General features: G+C 32.3%; 5 protein-coding genes across 7 annotated transcripts; 2 read left to right on the forward strand and 3 right to left on the reverse strand.

The window, feature by feature from the left end:
- Nucleotides 1-72: 72 nt before the first annotated feature.
- On the forward strand, nucleotides 73-2,138 carry LOC112539988 (uncharacterized). Its single transcript, XM_025162885.2, has one exon. It carries the CDS (start codon nucleotides 279-281, stop codon nucleotides 1,371-1,373), a length of 1,095 nt encoding a protein of 364 aa, XP_025018653.1. The 5' UTR covers nucleotides 73-278; the 3' UTR covers nucleotides 1,374-2,138.
- A 1,864-nt stretch (nucleotides 2,139-4,002) lies between these two features.
- On the reverse strand, nucleotides 4,003-5,481 carry LOC149094117 (uncharacterized). The gene is made up of 3 exons (XM_089268379.1): nucleotides 5,325-5,481; nucleotides 5,042-5,262; nucleotides 4,003-4,975 (listed from the first exon to the last, which is right to left on the reverse strand). Exons 1-3 carry the CDS (start codon nucleotides 5,353-5,355, stop codon nucleotides 4,196-4,198), a joined length of 1,032 nt encoding a protein of 343 aa, XP_089124505.1. The 5' UTR covers nucleotides 5,356-5,481; the 3' UTR covers nucleotides 4,003-4,195.
- Nucleotides 5,482-12,362: 6,881 nt separating this feature from the next.
- On the reverse strand, nucleotides 12,363-19,340 carry LOC107371084 (androgen-induced gene 1 protein). The gene is made up of 4 exons (XM_015939053.3): nucleotides 18,460-19,340; nucleotides 14,084-14,275; nucleotides 13,579-13,671; nucleotides 12,363-13,198 (listed from the first exon to the last, which is right to left on the reverse strand). The coding sequence occupies exons 1-4, from the start codon at nucleotides 18,634-18,636 to the stop codon at nucleotides 12,827-12,829; spliced, it is 834 nt and encodes a 277-aa protein (XP_015794539.1). The 5' UTR covers nucleotides 18,637-19,340; the 3' UTR covers nucleotides 12,363-12,826.
- A 529-nt stretch (nucleotides 19,341-19,869) lies between these two features.
- On the reverse strand, nucleotides 19,870-22,053 carry LOC107371083 (uncharacterized). Of its 3 annotated transcripts, none has more exons than XM_015939052.3 (6): nucleotides 21,810-22,053; nucleotides 21,576-21,722; nucleotides 21,341-21,502; nucleotides 21,154-21,282; nucleotides 20,884-21,079; nucleotides 19,870-20,808 (listed from the first exon to the last, which is right to left on the reverse strand). In XM_015939052.3, the coding sequence occupies exons 1-6, from the start codon at nucleotides 21,979-21,981 to the stop codon at nucleotides 20,409-20,411; spliced, it is 1,206 nt and encodes a 401-aa protein (XP_015794538.2). In that variant the 5' UTR covers nucleotides 21,982-22,053; the 3' UTR covers nucleotides 19,870-20,408. The 3 variants fall into 3 exon arrangements, with proteins under 3 accessions (XP_015794538.2, XP_025018463.2, XP_015794537.2); XM_025162695.2 differs by having other exon boundaries at nucleotides 21,341-21,511; XM_015939051.3 differs by having other exon boundaries at nucleotides 21,341-21,514.
- Nucleotides 22,054-22,132: 79 nt separating this feature from the next.
- On the forward strand, nucleotides 22,133-22,890 carry LOC107371087 (protein FAM32A-like). Its single transcript, XM_015939055.3, has one exon. It carries the CDS (start codon nucleotides 22,268-22,270, stop codon nucleotides 22,631-22,633), a length of 366 nt encoding a protein of 121 aa, XP_015794541.2. The 5' UTR covers nucleotides 22,133-22,267; the 3' UTR covers nucleotides 22,634-22,890.
- Nucleotides 22,891-23,041: the final 151 nt, after the last annotated feature.

A 23,041-nucleotide genomic window follows, 5' to 3' on the forward strand; every position in this document is an offset into this window, starting at 1 on the left:
TTGTGCATAAACTTTCTCAACACCCCATAAACGGTTATCAGTGACAATCGCAAGTTTCAGTTTTGGTTAACATTTCAGCGAGTAACATACAAATTGGTAGACAAGACTTTATGCTATTGGGGAGACAAAAGGAGTGAATAACACTTTGACTCATCTTTCTTTGTATTTTACTTTTCTTTGTAAACATTTGCAAATAAATTACTTTCTTTGTTATTGAATAGTGTCCATTTCGGATTAATTATTGACTATTGTGTTGATCACCGGAATATCAAATTAATATGCTGGTGAACTCTGTATCCATAAAGATTGGATACCTTCTGTTAATTTCCTTCAATGGCTATCTGGTTAATGGTGAAAAAGGTGGTGCCAATATTGTTATCCAAGGTAAATCAGAAGGCTCTGGTGGAGGCCAAGTGATTGTAAATGCACCCAAAAAGGGTCCTCAAAATATTGTGGTTCGTGATTATGGAGGAACCGTTGTGTTAAATAGCCATAAGAAAGGTGGAGCTAACATTGTGATTAACAGCCATGGTGAGAAGAAACCTCATCATAGTCACCATCATGCACCTCATCATCACCATGCTCTTCATGATTATGAATCGCCAAAAATGATGCCCATGTTAGGTGAAGCTGGTTCATCATCATCAGCTATTCCAGCTTTTGGTACAAGAACAGTTAAACCTTATGACTCGGAGGAAGTGGCAGAAGAACCCACTCCAGCTGTGACAAGAAAACGAAAAGGAAATAAATCAAGGAAGCTTAAGAAAAAGGCAAAAGTTGTTCAAGAACAAAGTGAATCTGAAGAAGTTGTAAGACCCAAGATTCGTGGTCGATCAAAAGGTGACTCTGAGTCGGAGACTGAAACTGGATCCGAAGATGACTCTCAATCAGATGCATATTCACCTTCAGTTGCTGAAGAGGACCCATACGCTAATTACCGTGACGGACCTGGACCTATTCCTCAATCAGATAGAAAAGGATTAAGAGAGCTGGAGAAAGGTGTTGAATATGGAGTCGAGGCACAAGTAGAACAACAAATTGAAGAGCAAATTGCCCAAGGTTTACTTGGACAGTTACCTGATGACGAATCATCTGACTCTGGATCACCGGCATCATCTTCTGGCTCTTCTGGTTCCTCCCCAGGATCATCTTCAGGTTCATCTTCTGGTGATACATTTGGTTTCGCTGGTGACTCTGGATCCGACTCTGGATCCGACTCTCCTGGCTATTTTGCATCTTCATTCCCATCCAGTGACCCTTTCAATTCGGACGCTTTGAAAGGACTCTCTTTAAGTGACGCTCTCTTTGGTTCTGACAAGGATTCTGGTTCTTCAGACTCGGGGTTAATGGATTTACCTTGGTCAAGAAAGTAATTCGTACAAAATGGAAACTCAAATCTTCTAATCAATAGCTGCTCATCATTGCTCAAGATCCAATTCGAGTTCGGGTTCGAGTTCAGGCTCTTTTCAATCTTTACTCATACTTTTCTTCTCATCTTTTACATTAATTTCAATCATTTCTGCTTTGAATCGTTTCTCACTATCCATTTTCAATTCATTTTTAGCTATTCTGGACAATTCTTTTCTTCTAATGAAGTGCTCCACCTGAAATGGGGATAATTAAGATGTGCAAACTTTAAAAGCAATCAAGTCGGAGATGGTAATGATGAGGAACGGAGAGGCAACACCATATATGACAACAAAAATTAGCATCATCAACAAAGAAAATAAAAGTGCAAGAATCAGGCTACCAAACCATTACAATCTAATCATCATCAGAAATTGAACTAATCAGCATCATCATTCTAAATGTAAATAAAAGATATTCAACATTCATCAAGTAGACGGCATGAAAGCTCAAAACAATGCAAAAACAAAGCGAAAACAAAAAGCAATACAACCCTATCAATATAATTAACCTTAATTTTCATCTCGTGTACGGTGTTTGCGCTAAAAATACCCTTCACTTGATTTATTGAAAACAATCAATAATATCGCTCAATTTTCACCACACAAAATATATTTTAATGCCAAAATAAAGTTAAACATTGGACATTATTTTAATAAAAATGACCAAAAACAGAGTGTTAATGTAATTTTCCAGTTTATTTAAATAAACAAATATTCTTGAATTTCGAAGCCTTTCCTTCATTTATCAATTTAATTTACTAACTGCTTCCGACGAAGATTACCGTTAACCATTTTCCGTGAATTATCATTAATGTTATTAACGGCTTTCCAATCAATTACAACATTAATATTGTTAACTTTTACGATAATTTGGTCTTACTTTATTCAATTGTCTTTAACTCTTGTTAGCAACAGTTAAGTTTCATAATGGTTCATTGAAGAGAAAAGGCTGAAATTAATACTTAAAAATAAACTAAATTGTTCCCTGATTGGGAAAATTAAAAACATTGCAACGAAATTCACTCGTTAAAACGAGTCTCTTTGCACCTTAAAACATTTACGAAACATTACAATTATTTGAGTCTCTCAAGTTAACAATCTTCAAATTGAATATTTGGGAATCTTGATCAATCACATTGAACAATCAATTGACTAATGAAATTGTAGCAATTAAATCAGTCCAAAAAGTAAAAAAGCTTTGAGTTTAACAATGTTCATTATTATACTGAGGTGTTCCATAAATACAACATGGTTTAGAGCGTTGTTACTAAAAAGACGCAATCAACACATTCATTAACAAATTGGTAAAATACTGTAAGAAAAATGGACAAAAACGGGTGATAATTAACTTATTGCAAATTTAGACTCTGTTGCTTTGTACGTGCGATTCGAAAATGTCTAAGATGAACGGTTTTCTAGAAAATGGAGTTCGAAGTTGCAACTTCGATTGCTTTTTGTGCAGTTATGGAGGCAAGTTTTTGTATGAAACTCATTTCATTGATGTGACTATTAAAGATCAACCAGAAAATGTATTTATTTTGAGCAAACGAGCTTTTCTTCTTGAGTAAAACGAATTAGTTCGATTGACAGTTAAACCTGTCGCTTTCTAAGACCGGAAGAGTTAGCGAGCTGAAACTTATTATTGTGAGTTGTAGGTTGTTGTTTTATAACATAGAATAACTATTTATAACAATTTAACAACAATTCTCTCGATTTTCGTCATTTGCCCAAAAACTTTGAGCTTCGATATTGCGAGAATGGCATCACCTAGAATCATCATTCTTTTACCAATTTAATTCATTACTAATCAAAAATCTAATTAAGTTTGATAAATTTTCATTAGTACATTTCATTGTGATATTTGGGCTGTAAATGTGCGAAGAAACAACTAATGCAACAAAACAAACTCATCTTACCCGGGTTAAAAATTTAGCTTGTTCATACTAAGTACATGTACATTTTCCATGGTAAAAAATTGCAATGCATATTCTCAATGGCCATGGCATTTTATAAGGTTACATTTCATCTCTAAAAGGTAATAATGTTTATCATGTCCACAACACTTCCATAACAATTGACAAGCGATGATTAACAAAAAACTGACTAGATCATGGAGATAACTTGATCTGTCCACATGAATACAAGTCTGTATTCTTCTTTTGTTATGTTCAACAAATGAATAATTTGTTTCCAGAAGCTTGATGTATAGTATGTAAGGAAAGCGTAAAGTTCCTATGTGGGGATAATAAGCCACTACATTGAACTTATATAAATCTTTGAAGCAAATTTACCAACTCATAATGATAAATTACAATGTCCTCAAATTTTCATCGACAAAATAATGAACAAATTAAAACAATTCCATCATTACAGAAAGATAATTTCTTGGTCAAATATGTTAAATTTCATGTTTCAAATCGTACTTTTTTCAGACAATAATATGGTAAAATACACGCAAAAGCATGTAATGGCCATGTCAATTCAGACACAATTTTATAGCAAAAAGTGAATAATGTGTTAGCATTTACTTAATCATGTGTAGAAGATTATTAATTAGGGTGTTTCTAGAAATAATCATGGAACATTATAAATATTAGTAAGAAAATAACAAAAAATTTATTTGAATCTTGTGATTTCAAGTTAGACTCTTGGTCTTTCAACAATAATAAATGACTATGTTTTCATATATATATCTAGTTTATAATTTCAGATAGCGTATAAAAAATAAATTTTCTAAGTCAATATAACGATGTTTCGCGAATTTACACTCGTTTTCTCTGCATATTTTAGCACCATTTTTTGGTAAATCTTGATGCAGATGAGGTATCATTATGGCCATGGGATGAAATCGGCGATGAATCTTTGCTTTGAAGATTATTTTTCCCTATTTCATTCCTTTCTTTAGATAAAAATTCATTTCGAGATCCTGTGCTTGGGCTGCGAGTATCAAAGTCTTTAAGAAAATCGTAGTTACTTGAAAAGTAACTTGATGAAGAATAAGTTTGAGGAACTGGTGAATGATTTGGGTTAGTCAGTGACTTTGAGCCATCTCCTTCTTTTTGAACAGATGATGATTTACGAGTATCTAATGTGCTAACTGGTAAGTTACTTGAGTCAGATCCATGAGAAATGGCCATAACATGGGTTGATGATGGAAGTGTCGTTATATCTGGCTCACACTCTAGACTTCCAACATTAATAGGATCAGATCTTCGATTTCTTTTAAATTCGCGTCCCATCTGATTAACAGGCTTTCGAACTAATATTTCCCATCCTTCTCGGCTAACAAATAACTTGTCAATGAATCCTAAGACTTGTCGCAATTTATTTTCATCATCTTCACCCAAAGGTGGTCTTGCTAATAGTTTGCTCGCTCCAACTACCACGGGCATGCCATGGGAGCCCAATGTGAACATTGTTAATTTTTCCTTTCCAATAATTTCTTTGGCTATCGCATTTACAAGTCGAGAAGCATTTGCTTTTTCCTTGGTCAATATGGCTATGACTCTTTCTTTGGATTCCGCAGAAAATCCACTGAACTCAATACATTGGAAGTTTTTGCGCCACTGAAAAATACATAAGAATTATATTAGTAAATATAGACAATAATAAGAAAGTATGAATTTCGTTACCTCAGGATCATGTTTGATTTGATTGAGACGCGTTTCAATATAGTCGGTGAAATCTTTCGGACACTTGAATTTCCATTCAATCGGATATTCAGGATTCATGTTGAACATAGTGTTTCCATGGCATGGACTTATATTGGTTGGTAGTTGAGCCAATTTCACCTCAAGATTGACCAATCTATTGTTTAAATCTTCCAAAATAGCTTTGAGAGCAGATGGGAAATCTGTGAAGAAAAGAACGCGTTAGAAATATATAATAAATTTATATCAAGTGTAATTTACTTACTTTGTTCAAAATCATTGAGGTAGTCTTCCATTTTTAAAAGTAATAATTCACTGATAATAATAAATTGTAAAAATTAAACCCAAAAGATTTGTTCCAATTATACCGGAAAATAACAAAATTAAATTGAAATATGTAAGCTAATTTAGCGTGCACATGTTTTAAGTTGAGGGATCGTTTGTATATAAACATCGGATTCAAACGCCATGCTTGATTAATAGTTTGAGGTTACAGCATGGCCATGTTAATGCGGTGCCATTAACTTGATTCGGAATTAGTAGTATCTAATAAATTATTTTCCTCACTGTCAGTCGAAAACTCAGGTCCTAACCTTTGTCTCTTCCGCGAGGAAACAAGATCTTCAGGTATCTGAGTTGATGTTTCAGTTCCATCTGGCGGAAGATTTACTTTGCTACAAACTTCACTTGGAGAGTACCTTTTCCTTTTTCTTTCTCGACCGCTTTGATTAACAGGCCCTCGAACGAGAACTTCCCAATTTGTGGGATCGCTAAAGAATTCATGACCAAAAGAGAATAGAATGGCTATGTATTTGGTTAGTATATAACCCTGATCATGGCCATAGTAATAATTTACCTTTCAAAATGTCTTCTTCGACTTTGGGAATAACTTCTTGTCTTTCACCTTCTCTAGGTGCTCTCACTAATTTTCCATTATCTCCAAGAATATGAGTCTTAAGCTTTTCTCCGAATACCACTTGAGCGATAGAGATAGCAGTTTTGGAAGCTGATTTATTTGATTTGAGAAGCAACTTTCGGATCTCTTCCGTTTTTTCCTCATTCAATGAATCCCATGTCATGGTCTTGATACGTTTTCTCCACTAAAATTAATGTTAATAAATAATGATAAACACTTTCAGAGTAATTACCTTTGAGTCAGCTCGACATTCAGCCATGATGGATAAAGCCTGATCGGTGATATTAAGCGATTGATCTCTGTATTGGCGTGTTGGATTTTCCTCTAGTTTATCCTCAATCCGTGATAGTCTTTCACTAAAGTTTTTATTCATTGTTTCAAATTTGCTTGACAGTGACTCTAAATAACGTTTCATTGAGTTGAATCCGGAAGTTATCTCACAATTGTCCAAGGGATAATTATCCATTGAGTTTTGTACTCGTCTTGTAACTCGTTTCTCAACATGGCCATGATCAGAGCTTGCCTTTTTCTTAGACGTACTCATAATCAACGGGCCAGCAGTTATAAGTCTCAATTTACTCGTACATTTTGATTCATTATCATAGTAAACAATAATTACCGAAGCACAGATACCAGTAGGATCTGGCCATTCTTTACTATCCTTGATCGCTTTTCCTATTTCAGTTCGGTCCTTTGTAAAATAGATTGCAGGAATAATGCGAAAACCTTTATCCGCCCCATCGCAGTCTTTAACAATAACAGAAGCATCTTCAATTAAAATAGTGTAATCACTTTCAGAAGGAGAGGGAACAATTTCAGTCATTTTGAATCACTTTAAGAAAAAATTGCTTCTGAGATTTGCAATAAGTAAGCTGCTTTTTACATCAAGTTATTACTCAATACTTATTGGTTACAAAACATCTTCATTTCCTACTTCCTCAGTATGTAGTTTCCTTGGCATAGCCATGCTGTTTCAATTTATAACCTTCATGTTCAACATATGGAATTGTTAAGTGTATATGATAATTTTTTAGTGAACCAAATACATAATAAAGGACATGATAAGGAGTCGACTTTACCACCGAACGTCAGCAAAATCATATCTTCGCAAAAAGTGTAACAGAATAAATAATGTGACTTATGCTCAACAGCATGTTGAAACATCAGCTGAATCAAGTGACAATGACCGTGAATCAGTTGTCATAAATGATTTGCGTGATATTTCAAATGATGAAAGTGCCAGTCCAATGTCTGAAGCAGGCTCAGACTATGGCCATAACATCGATTTAGACGGGTCTTACTCATCAATAATCGTTAAAATTGCCAAAATATTTGACGAGATAAATGTTTCGGATGCAACTCAGCTTAAACTATATAATTTGTTCAGATACATTGGAATTGAAAAACTGTATCTTCCAGAATACAAGGATTATATGAAACAAGTATCTAACCTAACAAAAATAAGTGTAAAACGATATTTCTACTGCTCTAATTGTGATACATATGGCCACAGTATGAACACATGTCCATGCCAAGACCAACCTGATGACTTACATGTTTTTGATTTGAAAGAAACAATACAACTCGCAGTTAAATACAACCATGAGTACTTAACAAGATCTTTATATTGTTCGAAAGTAAACGAAGGTGATTTCTTCGGTTCTCTACATTACCAAAAAATATGGAGTGACAAAGAAGGATTAGATATGCTTAGATGTACTCTTATATTCAACATCGACGACGCATCATTTGTCAAGTCAAATCGTGTTTCATCAACTCCCATTTCATTTATCATAGCAGAATTGCCGTTGCATAGACGCTACTGTAAACAAAATGTGTACCTAGCTGGTTTATGGTGGGGCCATACCAAGGCTAATTATCAGAAAATATGGCAAATCTGTGTTGCTCAGCAGTTAGAATCTCTTGAAGTTAACGGATTTGGAGTGGAATTACATGGACAGGTTGTAAATTGTGCAGTGAAAATTGGTGCCATTGTTGCAGATTCAGTTGCTAAACCTAAGTTGATGAACATAGTTCAATTCAATGGAAGCTATGGGTGTCCATACTGCTTACATCCTGGTGAGTCAGCAAGGACATCCAGAGGAGGATCAACTATGACTTATCCATGGAATGGACATGAATTTGATATGAAGACTCAAGAATTCTATAACGATGCAGCTGGACAAGCAATGCGTCTGCAGCGTAGCTACATGGGCGTAAAAGGGCCTTGCACACTCAGTAATCTAACGGGTTTTCCTTTCAATTTCCCAGTAGATTACATGCACAGTGTATTGGAAGGAGTTTTTAAAACATTAATGAATCAAAAGCCGTTCAATCTACAAGCATCAATGACAAGAATAGATACAGTGGGAAAAAAAGTTGTCTTGCCACATGAATTTTCCCGAAAATTCAGAAAGTTAGCTGATCTGACTTACTGGAAAGCGAATGAATGCAGAACTTTTCTACTCTATCTCACACCGTTAATAAGAGATTTGATAGATGCAGACAGCTTTTGCCTTATCATGGCCTTATCAGTTTCATTGCGAATACTGATAAAACCAAAGCTTTGCAATGCCGAAATAGACATTTCTTTGGACCTCATTCAAATCTTTTTAACTAGCTACGAAAACATATATGGCAGTGAATCGATGCGATTTAATATTCATCTTTTGATTCATCTGGTAACTCAAGCAAAGATGATGGGCTCACTATCAAACGTATCGAGTTTTGTTTTTGAAAATAATATTTTCACTATAAAGCAGAGATTTCATGGAAATCGAGGACAGAATTCCCAGATGGCGGAAAGATATCTTATTACTAAATCATTAAACACCATTGGGGAAGCCTTGCAATGGCCATGTTCGGGTCAAAGATCCCATGATCATGATAATCTACATGGACAATATCATCTAATTGGAAAGCCTGATTTACTTGGCGTTCGTGATGATAGCATCAAAAAATTGCTAAAATCAAGACATGGCTTGTTCAACGCAAGTGATTGCAAAGTCTTTGGTAGAGTGAAAAAAGCACACATTATTTATCACTCACTTGCTTATAAATATCGACGTAAATCTGCTAGCTTCTACTTTTTCTACTCTGACAATCAATCCCAAGAACGCAGATACGGTGAAATACAATATTTCGTTCTATGTCCAGAAAGAATAACACAATATGGCCATGATATGATATATGTTGTTTATAAAGAGTTTCAGGCATATAGCAAGCAGTCAATTTTTACAGGATTGGAAAATTTAAAACACCCTTCTCTCAAGATGGTTCCTAATATTGTCAAAAATTCACAAATATTTCACAAAGTAAAGGCAACACAAAAACTTAATATCATGGATCTAGCTAAAGTTGAAGGCAAAGCTATTCTAATCCTTGATAGCAACTTTGTTAATATTTACTATGCAACCGCAATAGACGCTGCATTTGAACATGATTGAAATAATACTTCCATAACATGAACATACTTAGCTTACATCTTGACTCAATTTTGTTAAGAACTTGCCATCTAGTGAAAATGTATCTCTATTTTGCTATGCCCTTATCTTACTCAATTTTTATCTCAATCGGTCAAAAAAAGCTGCTATGTAACCATCAAGGAATGAATTGACGCTTTGAATAGCTTGTACGTACTAAAAACATTAGGATTGCATAGCATGGAAGTGTTAAGGTCTGATTAAATAATTTATTTATAAATCTTGGGCTTTCCAGCCAAATTTCATGACAATTACTTGATTTAACGTGGTTTTAGTATTCTTTCTGAATGGAAATGTCAAGCAAATGGCTCGAGAAGGGCCTTGTCAAAGCTTTGCTTCATATTTCAACCCGGGTAACCAATATCTTGGTAAATAAACCATTTTTCTGGTTAAAGTTGCAAACGAAATGCAAACAATGCTGCAAAAGGCTGGAACATACTAGTAAAGTGTTGAGACCTAGTGCGTTTGTAGAGACAGAAAAACTAGATACATTGGTGTTATTAAATAATCTGACCGATGGATAGTTTTCTAGGAAATTGAGGTCAAATTTGAAGCTTCTATCGCCTTTTCTTTAGCTATGGAATCATATTTTTTCATGAAACTCATTTCTAAGATGTAAATTTGGATGGGCAATCAGAAAATGGTCTTATTTTGAGAAATAAGTTTTTAAATTTTCAAATAAATGTTTAAAACAGATCAAGTTCGATTCTTAGTTAAACTTGTCGCATTTTGTGACCTTAATATTTAGAGAACTAAAACTTATGATTTGTTGATAAATTGTTATAACACATCTTGAGTTCATTGCTTTTTTCAATTCAACGAATGGTTCTCTTGATTTTGGCCTTTAGTCTAAAAACTTTGGACCTCAATATTTCGAGAATGACATCATCTACGATCAACATTCTTCAGCTGATTACAAGACATTCGAATAGGTTACAATAAAATGTAAATTTTAAACCATTCCAGATTCTACGAAAAAAGTTATAGCATTTTATTAATTGCGTTGTCAGATTTTAGATTTAGTTTACATAGTTGCTTGGTTACCAAACACAAATTTTAGGCGTCAGAAGAATATTCCTTATTAAATGAATTAGATTAGATTTAATTCGGTATTTAGTTAAATATTGTTATAGCCCATAATGACATCTAATGTTCCGAGAAAGAATGATGATCGTAGATGAGGTCATTCTCGGGATATTGAGGTCCAAAGTTTCTAGACTAAAGGCCAAAATCAAGAGAACTGTTGGTTGAATTGAAAAAAGCAATGAACTCAAGATGTGTAATAACAATTTATAAACGATTCATAAGTTTTAGGTCTCTAAATATTACGATCACAAAATGCGACAGGTTTAACTAAAAATCGAACTTGATTTGTTTTTAACATTTATTTGAAAATTTAAAAACTTATATCTCAATATAAGACCATTTTCTGATTGCCCATCAAAAGTTACATCTTTAGTGTGAGTTGCATGAAAAAAACTGCTTCCATAGCTGAAGAAAAGGCGATCAAAGTTTCAATTTTGGCCTCGATTATCTCAAAAACTGTCCATCTGTCAAATTATTTAATAGTACTAATGGGTTTAGTTTCTATGTCCCTACAAACCGACCAAGTCTCAACTCTTTACTGAACTGTTCGAGCCTTTTGCAGCATTCTTTGCAACTTCAATCAGAAAAATGGTTTATTTACCAAGAAATGGGTTGAGATGAGTTTGTTTTGTTAGAAAGGTTGTTGCTTCGCACATTTACAGCCCAAACATCATATCCAAATGTGCTAATGATAAATTATAAAACTTAATTTGAACAAGGGAATTGGTGAAAGAATGATGACTGTAGGTCCATTCTCGAGTCTTTAGCAATACTTTTTACATTGCACATTACTCGAATAACTAAAGTAATTGGCCAGAGCAAATGCATGATGAGGCTACCTTGGCTGGACCTAATAATTTGACCATCAGCTTGACTTGAAAGGCTCTCAATATTCAAAGCTACATGTAGCTAATTGACTTATAGCGAATTGAGTTGAAATATTCACCGTTGACCTAACTGTTGAATAAAATGAATGAAGAGCCTTTTCAAATTTCCATTCGAAACTTTATTCATAATTAAACATCTCTAAACTTGCAAATTGTTTAGTGCTCTGACTAAATGAATGCTTGAATGTCTCTAATCCATTTCAAGAACTAAAACGTCTTCCAAAAACAATACGTCAATGAGAAAAAATCGAAAGATCGACTTCTCTGACTTTTCTCCAAAGTTAGTCTAAAACATATTTGATCTCTTCGAGATGTTATTTCAATTTGCCTTCAACATCTACTCTTTACACAATAACAACAATCGCTACACCATATTTAGCATCCAGAAACTAATAATAGACATTATCAGCTAATTATAAGGTTACATTAGTTAATTAAGAAGCGTAAAGCAACTCTAATGTATCCTTGATTTATCGGTTAAAGGTTTCTCTATTGATTCAGTTCCAATAACCACCAGAATAGCAAGAAATTTATTTCTATTTATTACCACATTACCTGAAGATGGTGACTGTAGGTAATGCCATTCTCGCAATATCGAAGCTCAAAGTTTTTAGGTAAATGGTAAAAATCAAGAGAAATGTTATTAAATTGTTAAAAGTAATTAATCCATAGTATAAACCAACAATTTATAGCTAACAATAATAAGTTTTAGCTCGCTAACTCTTCCGGTCCTAGAAAGCGACAGGTTTCATTGACAATCCAACTAATCTGTTTTACAGAAAAGGAAAAGTTCTATGTCTCGAAATAAATACATTTTCTGGTTGAGCTTCAAAAGAGTGTTATTTGTGTCTTTTTAGTAACAACCGATTTATAGCGTTGATTTTTCAAACACTCGAGCGGCTAGAGGAAATATTATCAATACTTTGTCAGAATTTCAAGTTTTCTTCCGATTTATTAAATAATTGAATTCGTGTTTTTTAGAGATAAGTTTTTCAGTTTAATAAATAATAACAAAGAGGATAATTTGTTAGATTGTAATTAACAAGAGGTTAAACAGTATAAGTAGTTTTGATACATGATATTGACAGATTTATGCTTATATTGAACTGATTGTGATTTGCATCGATATGCCAGCAAATTTTGCAAACCAATTTCACTACAACAGAGCATCATTAAAAGTGTATCAAGTCAAGCAAACAAAGTTTTAAAAATTGATTTACAAAATGAATGCTATGGTCACAGTCAACAATTAACCTTTGATTTAAAGGTTTTACATATTAAGGTTAACATTTGATTAATTTTGTACAATTTTAGCAAGTTTTTTGGTGATCTGTGGCTTTTTTGAATGCTTTTGACAAGTTCTTTGTCAGTCTTTGCATCAATTTGGTTATTTGGTTCATTCAGGGTTGTAATTTTGAGATACTCCAGTCATTATGGTTGTGTCCAGTTGATGCAATGGCTTGGGTTGATTTCTGAATGCGAAGTCTCTCTCTTCAGTCCAGATTAATTTATTAATTGCAATACCGATCCAATAAAATATGAGAAGCATCAATATACAGCCAAAGATGAAAAATATCCTTCCAACGGTACCAAGTTTACCCAAAATCGGGTAAAGCCAGAAATCAATGTAAAAATGTACAAAAAATAGCCAAGTTATAAAACAAATTATGAAGGCGACTAAAATAAACATTGATTTAACCAAATGCTTGGGTCTTTTATGGCTTGTAATCAGCAATTCCAGGATAATCGTTGGACCAACCAGTGTGTGCTGTGAATTAAGAAGAGGAAAAATTAACGATTAATTCATAATAATACAATTTGACTAAATAATCAGGGTAATGTTTTATCGACTGGAGGATTTGTAAACTAGCCAAGGTTGCTTGGTAAGCTGATTATGTTGTTTGATGGTTCAATGTGAACATTGAACAATAATACAACAACAGGGTAATTAAAGGTTAATTTATGTTGACAGCAAAAACACACTAGTGATGCACGATATTCAAAAATATCTATCCAAAAGTACCATCGATATTTTGGAAATATTTAAATGGCAAATGCTCGTCGATAATATTGAATATTATTTTACAATATATGCATGATATTGAATTGAGATTTTTGCTTATGATGTTGTTTATTCCTAAAACTTACCACAATATGATTGAGCAAAATGTATTTAGTTGGTCTACTGGTAACTGTTCCTGGTCCCATTGCAGCTAGAACCCAAAAGGTTATGGTAACAAACTGCAAGACAAAAGAAGAGCAAATTCATTATTAGATCATTGAGTGACACAATTTAATTACCCAAATATCTTCATCAAAATCTTCATCTGTTCATTTCAGTCTCATTTAAACTGTCATCATCAAATACTGTTAATGTTAGAAATGAAATTATCATTCCAAGATTAACCATTCAGATATCATCGTTTGTTGGATAAGGCTCAAAATTAAACTCAACAAGATGCAACCTAAAAATGATTTCTCATTATGATATTTGCACTCATTCTGATCGCAATATTGTCTTTTAATTACTCTTGATAAATACTGTCGTCAAATTTTATTACCTTAAATTGTCTGTGTTTCATGTGTTCAAATTGACTGAGATTTTGGCGAGACAAGATGAATTTTTGGGTAGATTTTGAGTTACACTACTTACAACTCCTAATGGAAAAGCCAGTGAGTAAATTACATGATCAACGATTATCGACAACCGTCTGATTATCGATGACTGTTTACCCTCTGAGTGACCTGATAGGTCCAAACAATCAGATCGACGGCTGAAAATGTATTTGCCAACAATAGCCAAATCAAGACCAAGAAGTGTTGTAAACACAACCAATTGAATCATCTGGTGAAAGAAAAGCAAGAAAAAATGTTTAGTGAAATCGGCAAATCAATAAGCTCATTGTGAATTGAAATGATAATAAGCATAATTAATAATCAGTCTCAATCACTTTCCATTAATAACAGTTTATCATAGTTGATTGAAATTGTCGTAAACCCAATCAGGTTAAAAGTAATGTGATACTTTCATCAATAGTTAATAATAGGAAGAAATAATTGTAAGTCACAATTCAGACGAGTTAATTATAGCTGTTGACAAGTTAATAATAAGCTGGACTTTTAATTTACAATTTATAGCATCACTAGTTATTCAAGTATTTTGTCAAATCAAAAATTTTAATGTTAATCACTTCCCAGGAAATTCATGAAGGCTTGAGCTAATCAAGTACGAGATCAATATGCCTCAATATATCGATCAATGATCATTGATTAAACAAATTATTTTATTGTGAATAAAAAGATTGATTGAAGCAAGAAACTAGGTGAATGCGAATCAAATTATATTTAATTTTTGATAATGCTAATAATTATAATCAAACTCTAACCAACACTCAATTATAATGATAGAGATGAAAAGTTGATCTCAAGATGAAATTGTGTTATCATTGAACATGATTGTTGTGTTACAGATTGAATTACAACTTGAGTTGATTACAATTTGATTAAAAGGTGTGTTTATCCGCTTGATTATTGATTAATTTGAGGTGGAATCACGTTTATAAGTACAAATTGGATTTACAATTAATGTTTGATTGAAAGGTAAAATTGAATTGTTTAAAACGATTAAATGTAATCATCTTTTAAATGTTGCCTTTTGCATGTTTTTTGCCAATGGGATTTGAAATGAAAATTTGAATTGTGGTTTCAAATTTGCTCAATGATGGGCTAATTAATGGTTTAAATTTGATTTCATTTTGAGGACAAACTTACGAGGTCAAAAATGGAGTTTAAAATTACGCATTGCTTTGATTAAATAAGTTTAATTTTTAATAAACTTAATCAATAAACTGATTCCATGCAATCCTGTTGAACCAGATTAACTTGACGGGTTAATCAAGTAAGAAGGTTGCTTTCAATATCAACAATCACAAAGAGAAACAAATGGCTAAAGAGGAACCAGCAATTAATCAACAATTAGAAATCTAAATGGCATTACAATCAAATGATATCATATTTCAATAATCTGCTGAAATTAATCCTGATCAAGATTATCTGGCAAGCTCATCATAACTCAATTGGTTAACAATTTGGGTTCATTTAACAGCTTTTCAATGTTTGAAAGAAGTCTCAACAACTTAATTAAAGTCAATTTGATGGACTTTAAAACTCCCCAAAATCACAATAACTCAATTGTTATCAATTTAGCGATTTAATTTGAGTTGATTGCTCTTATTGAATCTCTGGTTTTGTTGGTTAATTGTCATTTCAATGTATCTTTTCATGTCAATCAATGTTCAATAATTGATACAAGTTAATGGTTTTCATGAAAACATCTTGAAATTTGTTCACATTTGGCTAAATATGGGTTCAATTGAATTACAAGTGATTTATCAACACTCATTAATGAGGTTAATTTTTAGCTGTTTTAATAATAAATATAACAAGCTACTAATTGTTGTTTAACCCTTCTTCTTTAATTTGATTTAACACTTATCATACCATTAAAGCAAACACTGCTGCTGCTTTTCAATAATAACATCAAAATTATATTCATAATCGTTATGTTTTGTTAAATCATCATTATCATCAATTGATGTCTGGTTATTAAAACACTTAACTCAGCTGTTATCAAAGTCAAAGGTTAATTTGTTCAATGGAAACACACTTTGAAATGAACAAAAAGGACTGAATTAGAAGCGATCAAATATTATTTGCAAATAATCAGGTTTGAGTAAAAATAATCAACAAACTAATGATTCATTTATTAAGTAAACTAATTATCCTTTCCAGGCATAAACAACAATTAAATCAGTCAAATGAAAGTGGAAACAAGCAAAAGGTTCAATTTATTGATATAAAATATCATTATGTATGCATTAAAAATGTAAGAAACTAGAAAATGGTTGATTATTATTTTATGGTTGGATTTTGCCGTTGAAAAGTTGATAACCTTTTACCTATGATGTAATTTGAGTCTATTCAGTGATAATCAAAGCCAATATATTCAACTATTAACCGGTAAATCAACTCTCGAAATGTAACAAACCTTGATTCAAATTGTAATCAACAAAAAAGTAACCTTTCAGCATTTCTTTTCATCTTTACATTTTGCTTATCATTTACGGATGTTTCCACCTCTATTTTGGGTTACATTTGTCCACATTGAAACCCAAAAAATGGGCTCAATTATGGCCAATTGTTGGCTGATAGACAATTTGGCTTTATTTTGGTAAATCAGTCGGTTGCGTTTGTCCAGTAAAAATAGTTGCAGTTGAATTAACTTGATTACATTTGAAGTATCTTTTTGTTGGCATTCACAGCCAATGAACGTGACTCTAACCTACAAAGCAATTGAACAATTGAACGGAAAACTCGTAACTCGGTTTGCTAATATTGAAAAGCATCATTTTGATTAAAATAATCAAGTCAGTAGATTGCTAAATGATTCAACAATAGTTAGTTAACCAGAGAAAAGGATGAAACTCATTGGGTTTTACACTTTGTTTCATCTGCAGACTCAGCTTTTTACTTTCATGATGAGCAAACATAGGAAGATAATTGAAAATTAAATGATGGGCAATAATGATGATAATACCAGTTGTTCATTACCTTGAAAATTGAATAATAAAATATCATTAATAGGCTAACAGTTTGTAATATTTCAGTTGCTGTCCAATTGTTACCAGCAATTTAAATCAATCAAGCTTCATCACTTAACATTAACTTTTCCTATTAAAACATTAAAAACAATTTTAGAGTTGCATTGGGTTAAAGCTATAATAAACCAAAGTAACCCAAAAATCGCTGATAAGGTTTTAAGGCTTATCAATATTACTGATCGTCTGATGATCAGTTAAAACCAACGGTTACCATAAGGCCTTATCATCCTATTGTTATAATGAACCTTTTGTCATCATCTTTAGTCGGTTCTGGTCTCACCATTAACCTTTAACCAATTGGAATCAAGATTTATCTTGACAAATGAATAATCGGTTAAACCAATGTTAGAAATGAAATGCTTTCAAAGATCGTTAGTCTATTTATAATTGTGACTTCAACACTTGTTATTTAAGTAATAAGAATTGTTAAACAATGAATGGCTGGTTCAATAGCTTCTGGTATTAGATCATGAAAAATGGTTCATTCCAATTCAATGTCAATGTACATTTGAATTGATAAATCTGAGTTAAGATAATTCAAGCAACTGGTTTGGACATGAAAAGTGTAGATTAATTCAACTTTTAATCTTTCAGGTTGCATACAAAAAAGCCATAACCTTTCATGTCAATAAATCAATATAAAAAAGACTGAAAAAATCGCCGTTCTCTTGTTAACTACAATCATTTACATTAAAGATTAAAAATTGAAGCTTGTAAAGAAACAATTTGCCTGCTATAAAATTATTCAACTTTAATACCCGGAGTTACCTGAGTACATCAAAATTAACAATACAGTGTTGACCGTTGATTGATTTGACAAACAAATGTTGGACAACACTATCAAATAAACGATTAAACTTAAATGTAGAGTAAATAACAAAAATGATTAAGGTATATAACTATTGAAGATTGAAGATGTTGACTTGGTTGAGAGGTCAACAGTGAAACAAGAGTTTAATAATGATGACCTGAATCTTTGACCGAAGTAAATTTTTCATTAAAAATGCTAATGGGTTGAACAATTGCAAGTTTCACTTTTACTCATTCAAAGGTTCATTTCCGTAAGTTTTCATGAAAGGCCGAAAATTGAACTATTCGGTTCAAGATTATCACCAACTAAAACATGGTAAGAGTGAAACCTTGGCTATAAAGGTAAAGCTAATAAAAGAGTTGGTGTTTTGTTTCACTACAGATGAAAAAAGTTGAATCAAATCATTTTTGAGGAAATGAGATAAATTCCTTGCTTTCCAATGATTTATCTGTACATTTGATCAACCTCTTGTTAACTCATTGGAAACAGACAATTTAACCAAACTGTAACCAAAGCTAATTATCATAATTTGGATTAACTGTAATTAAGATTACTTACAAAATTCCAACGGGTTAGAAATTTCCAATCTCCAGCCCAGGCTGGTTCTTCCGAGTCCTTTACTCTATCTGGAAATGTAATTTCAGACAAAACCAATCCATAAAAATAGACTAAGGTAGCCATTAGGTGAACCAAAAAAGAGACTAATCTCCAGGCAATCCAATTGATTTGATCCATGTTTGGGATTATAGTTCACTGTAACAGTTAAATTATTGAACTGGTTTTCACACTGAGACTCACAATTTGAAATTGATTGTCAATGAGAATGAAAGTTGATTTGATCGGCAGTAAAAATTGTTAAGATACGATTACATCTATCGATATGAGCACATTGTGCGGTTGACTGAAGTCACAAATATAAAGAGATGTAACAGAGTAATGATGAGAGGCTCTTTTTGATGGTTTATACTCAATTTCCAGTCAGTTGTTTTATTATTTGGGTAACTATTCACTCACTGTTAAAAGAGTTGTTGATGATTTAACAACAATAATGAAATTATTTGAAAAAAAATCAAGATTGATGCTTACACTTCAAAAAAATTAAACACGAAAATGAAAAAGCGAAACAAAGAAGAAACATAAACACAATGAGCAAAGTAAAGCAAGAATTGAAGAGAACAGAAAGGCGTTCTCAAGGTTTGGTTAAGTAATCAAATTGTCGAATCCTTACTTGTTTGATTTTGACATTTTATTACAATTTAAAAACATTGTTAACTTGGTAGGTAATTCAAAATGTATTGATGGCTTAACATGATTCATTTCATGATGTGATCATGTTTGCTATCCAGTTGAAAGTAAACTTGACTCTGTTGAGTTTGTCCGTTAAAAATGTAGCTGCAAACTTGTTTCTGCCAAATCAAACCACAGTCATCAGTTTGTTGTGTATAACTGAAACTGCTTCAACATTGCCTTTTCTTATTCTCATGTTAATCATTTTATTTGATTGTTATTTGATTGTTATTAATATTTTCTACTTCAATTATTTTCCCTTTACATATCATTATCCTATCAATGATTCTGATAGTCTATCAATTGTTTTATTACCACAGAATCATCTGGTAACAAAAAGGTTCATTTTTCTTGCTTTACCTTCATCAAGTACCTCTGTGTAATCAGTTCAATCAGTTAATCATTTCTGTGTTCATTTTCCTGGTTTAAATTTTCTCCAGTGTAATTTAGTTAACTGTACAATTTGTGGATATAACAAGGGTGGTCATATCAAAGTAAATCGTTAACAACAAGAGTCTAGTCAAATCAGATGGTAAGGGCTAATCAAGGGCTTGAGTTCCTACCAATGATTGAGTCTAATTTTTCTGGTGCAATAGGTGTACATTTATTTTGAAACATTTTCAGATATTGACATGATTGATGATCTAATAATCACTGAAATAACCTTTGAAAGTTGTTGAATTTAATGATTATATTTAGTGAATTTTTACTCCAAAATGTGATGCTCTCCATTTACCGGTTACTAAAACCGACTCACATAGATCGGAAGTCTGATTATAATAAACTGATGAGTATCATGTTGAAAAGCGATTGAAGATCAGATTATGTATTACAAGTGCTGTGGTTAACCCAATCCCATAGTTGACACCATTTTCATCGTATTGATTTAAAATTGGCACCATTGTCAGTTCTGATATACAAGAAGTGTGTTTAGATATTTGGCAGCTGATTGTTTATTTCAACTCACACTTTGTCAGTTTCTTTTTCTGTAAAATGATATAAGCACATAAATGCACTTGATTACTGTGATAGGGTTAATGTTACAATGACAATGATAATTGAACCAAGATTGATGACACTGTACATGAAATGAAATGCTAGCAAAATTCAAGATATTGAATGACTTGTGTACTTTTTAATCAGCTGATGAATACCAATTCATTTGATAGGCATTTGCTTTTGATGGCCAATATGATCCTAATTGTAGTGATTCTCATTTCTTATTCTTCATCTTCTACATGAGTTTCTTGTAAAATTTCCCCTGCAATCCAGTGATACTTTTGAATATGTTTCCTCATTCGTTTCATGTCTTGTGTGCTTTTATCACAATAACAACAGTGAAGTAAAATATTTTCAGTCCGATACAAATGGCTTAGCAGATTATGACTGCGACCGATAACAGGTTTTCCTGACAGGCAAATGTTACAATGACATTTTACGAAGCTTGACTTTGAATCATTACCAAACCTTCGCATACAGCTTTTCAACTGCATGTGAATATTTTCTGGATCCACAAATGTATCGTTTTTAGACATTTTTAGGTAAAAGACTTTGGTTTCGGCTTTTTTGTTTCTCGCTTTACAGATAACCTTCATTGTAAGTGGATCGTTGTTGAAGGATCTATTGGAAAGGATAGAGAAGGTGAAAAATTACAGTGTTATTGATAAATTGTGATGCTATGGGAATTTTGATTACCTTGTTTCAATTGTATAAGGCTTTGCTTCTAAAGTACCTACAGATTTAAGTTTGGGAATATTGTTTGTTCGCTGTTTCTTTTTAGATAATTCTGAAGTTAACACTTCATTATCTTTAGGTGATGCTTGAGAAATTTCGGTCAATTTCCACCTTAATTCCTGTTTTCTCCTTTTGGCTGCCAATAAAGTTTTAGGTACTGTAATACAACAGATAAACAATGAAATGCTTTTCTTTGCTCCCAGTCAACGGATTGCTATTGTATCTACTCACATGAAAATACTGAACATTTCGGTGATTTGATTGGGCGCTTCAAGCCAGCGTTGGATGAGATATCAAATAAATCTGAGTTGTTTCTTGAATATGATAGCTGCTTATCCGAATTATGATTTAATAAATCAGCTACGGAAAAGATACGCTTAATTATTTCAGCTCGAATCGATGTTGTTTCATAACTTACCTGATATATTATCAAGAGAATAATCAGAATCACTACTGCTATCATGAGAGATAGAGCCATTCAATCTATCCATTGAGTTACCACGTTCAGTTGTCTCATGTGGTTCAATTTTCAACCTTTGCCATTCGTTCATTGGTGTTTCTTGGTTTTCAAGAGTTGTCTCTATTAATGCTACTTTTGATTAAAACGGCAATCAAATTGCTAATGATATAACCATAAGAATAATGGAACGTACCTGAACATGAATCTTTTTGCCCTTTACTTACAACTTTTTTCAAAGTCTCGTCTCGAATCTTTTGCGGTATTTTGAAAAAATCTGGTTCTGCTATCTCGATATTTTTATTGGCTGATCTCAAATCAAATTTTGTCGCATCTGAATTAGCTGTATCATTACAATTAAAATCAATTATTTCTCCATAAGTAGATCATGTGAAAACAGAATGAAATGATAATTTGTAAATATATTTACCTATTTCTTGATTGATATCCACAGTATCAAAAATACCAATTGTTGAATTTTGCATTTTATTTACTAATGAATCAATCTCGTCCAAGTCAGCTTGAGATTCTTGGATTGCTTTAAGCAAAAGTTTGAATATCTGGATTCGGTCCTCGATCATTGCAAGTTTAGCTTCAGCCATTTGGATAATCTTGAAATCTAATTTCCTGATAATTGAGCACTCAGAAATTAAAAAGAGACTAGAACAGTTAACCTAATCAACTGATTTGAGAAATTAAAATTACAATAATAAAAGCGTTAATAGCAGAGCCATCTAACATTTATTTGAGCTACTACTTCATTTAATACCAGAATTTTCTTGTGCATCTGTTTTTTAATTATTGTTTACATTTTTCTCTGTTTACCTGGGCTTTATAAAATTAATTTAGTTTTTATTAATTTAAATTTAGTGATATTCATTATTTAATATGAGTGATCTAAGTGAAGTAAATCGTGAACCTTTAAGATTAAAAGGTATACCTATGAAGAAGAAGAAAAAGAAGAGCAAAGAAATTAAAAATGCCAACAAAGTGGATGTAAAATTGGAACAACATGTAAAAAATGAAACTGAAACTAAAGAGATTGATTTAAAGAATCGTGAAGACTACGAGACTGGTGATATTCAATTGACAAAAGCTGAATTGGCGTGTCTCAAGAAACAGGAGAAGCTACAAATGAGTAGAATTTTAGAAAAAGCATCAAAATCTCATCGACGATTGGTTGAAGAGTTCAACAGTAAATTGGACAATATGAGTGAACATTATGATATCCCAAAAGTCAGTTGGACAAAGTGAAAAGGAACAATCAACTTCATAATCTACCAATTCTCTTATCCTTAATCCATGTACCTTGTTCATATGAAATCAATTCAAATGTAAATATCTTTCGAATAAAAGCGTTCTGATCGCTTGAAATTGCTAATTTTAAAGTGAACATGTTAATTTGTGTCCTTATTTTGTATCAATTCAGTTGGATCAAAGTTGGGTAGTTGAATTTCTTAACAATAATTGAAAATCTTTCACTCAATAAAAATTCTAACTTACATCATGTATGACTCCGATTTTAATTTAATTTGATTGATCTTCTATTCGAAATTGCACATGGAACTTTGTAAATTTTATTTAATGGATTATTTTTAATAGAAAAATACTATTAGGCTCTGATAATTGGTTAAAATTATAAAAAAGTTATCAATAAATTAA

This window comes from Tetranychus urticae, chromosome 2 (genome assembly GCF_039701765.1).
Source record: "Tetranychus urticae isolate SD_2017Ah chromosome 2, NJAU_TeUrti_SD_1.0, whole genome shotgun sequence".
Lineage (NCBI taxonomy): Eukaryota > Metazoa > Arthropoda > Arachnida > Trombidiformes > Tetranychidae > Tetranychus > Tetranychus urticae.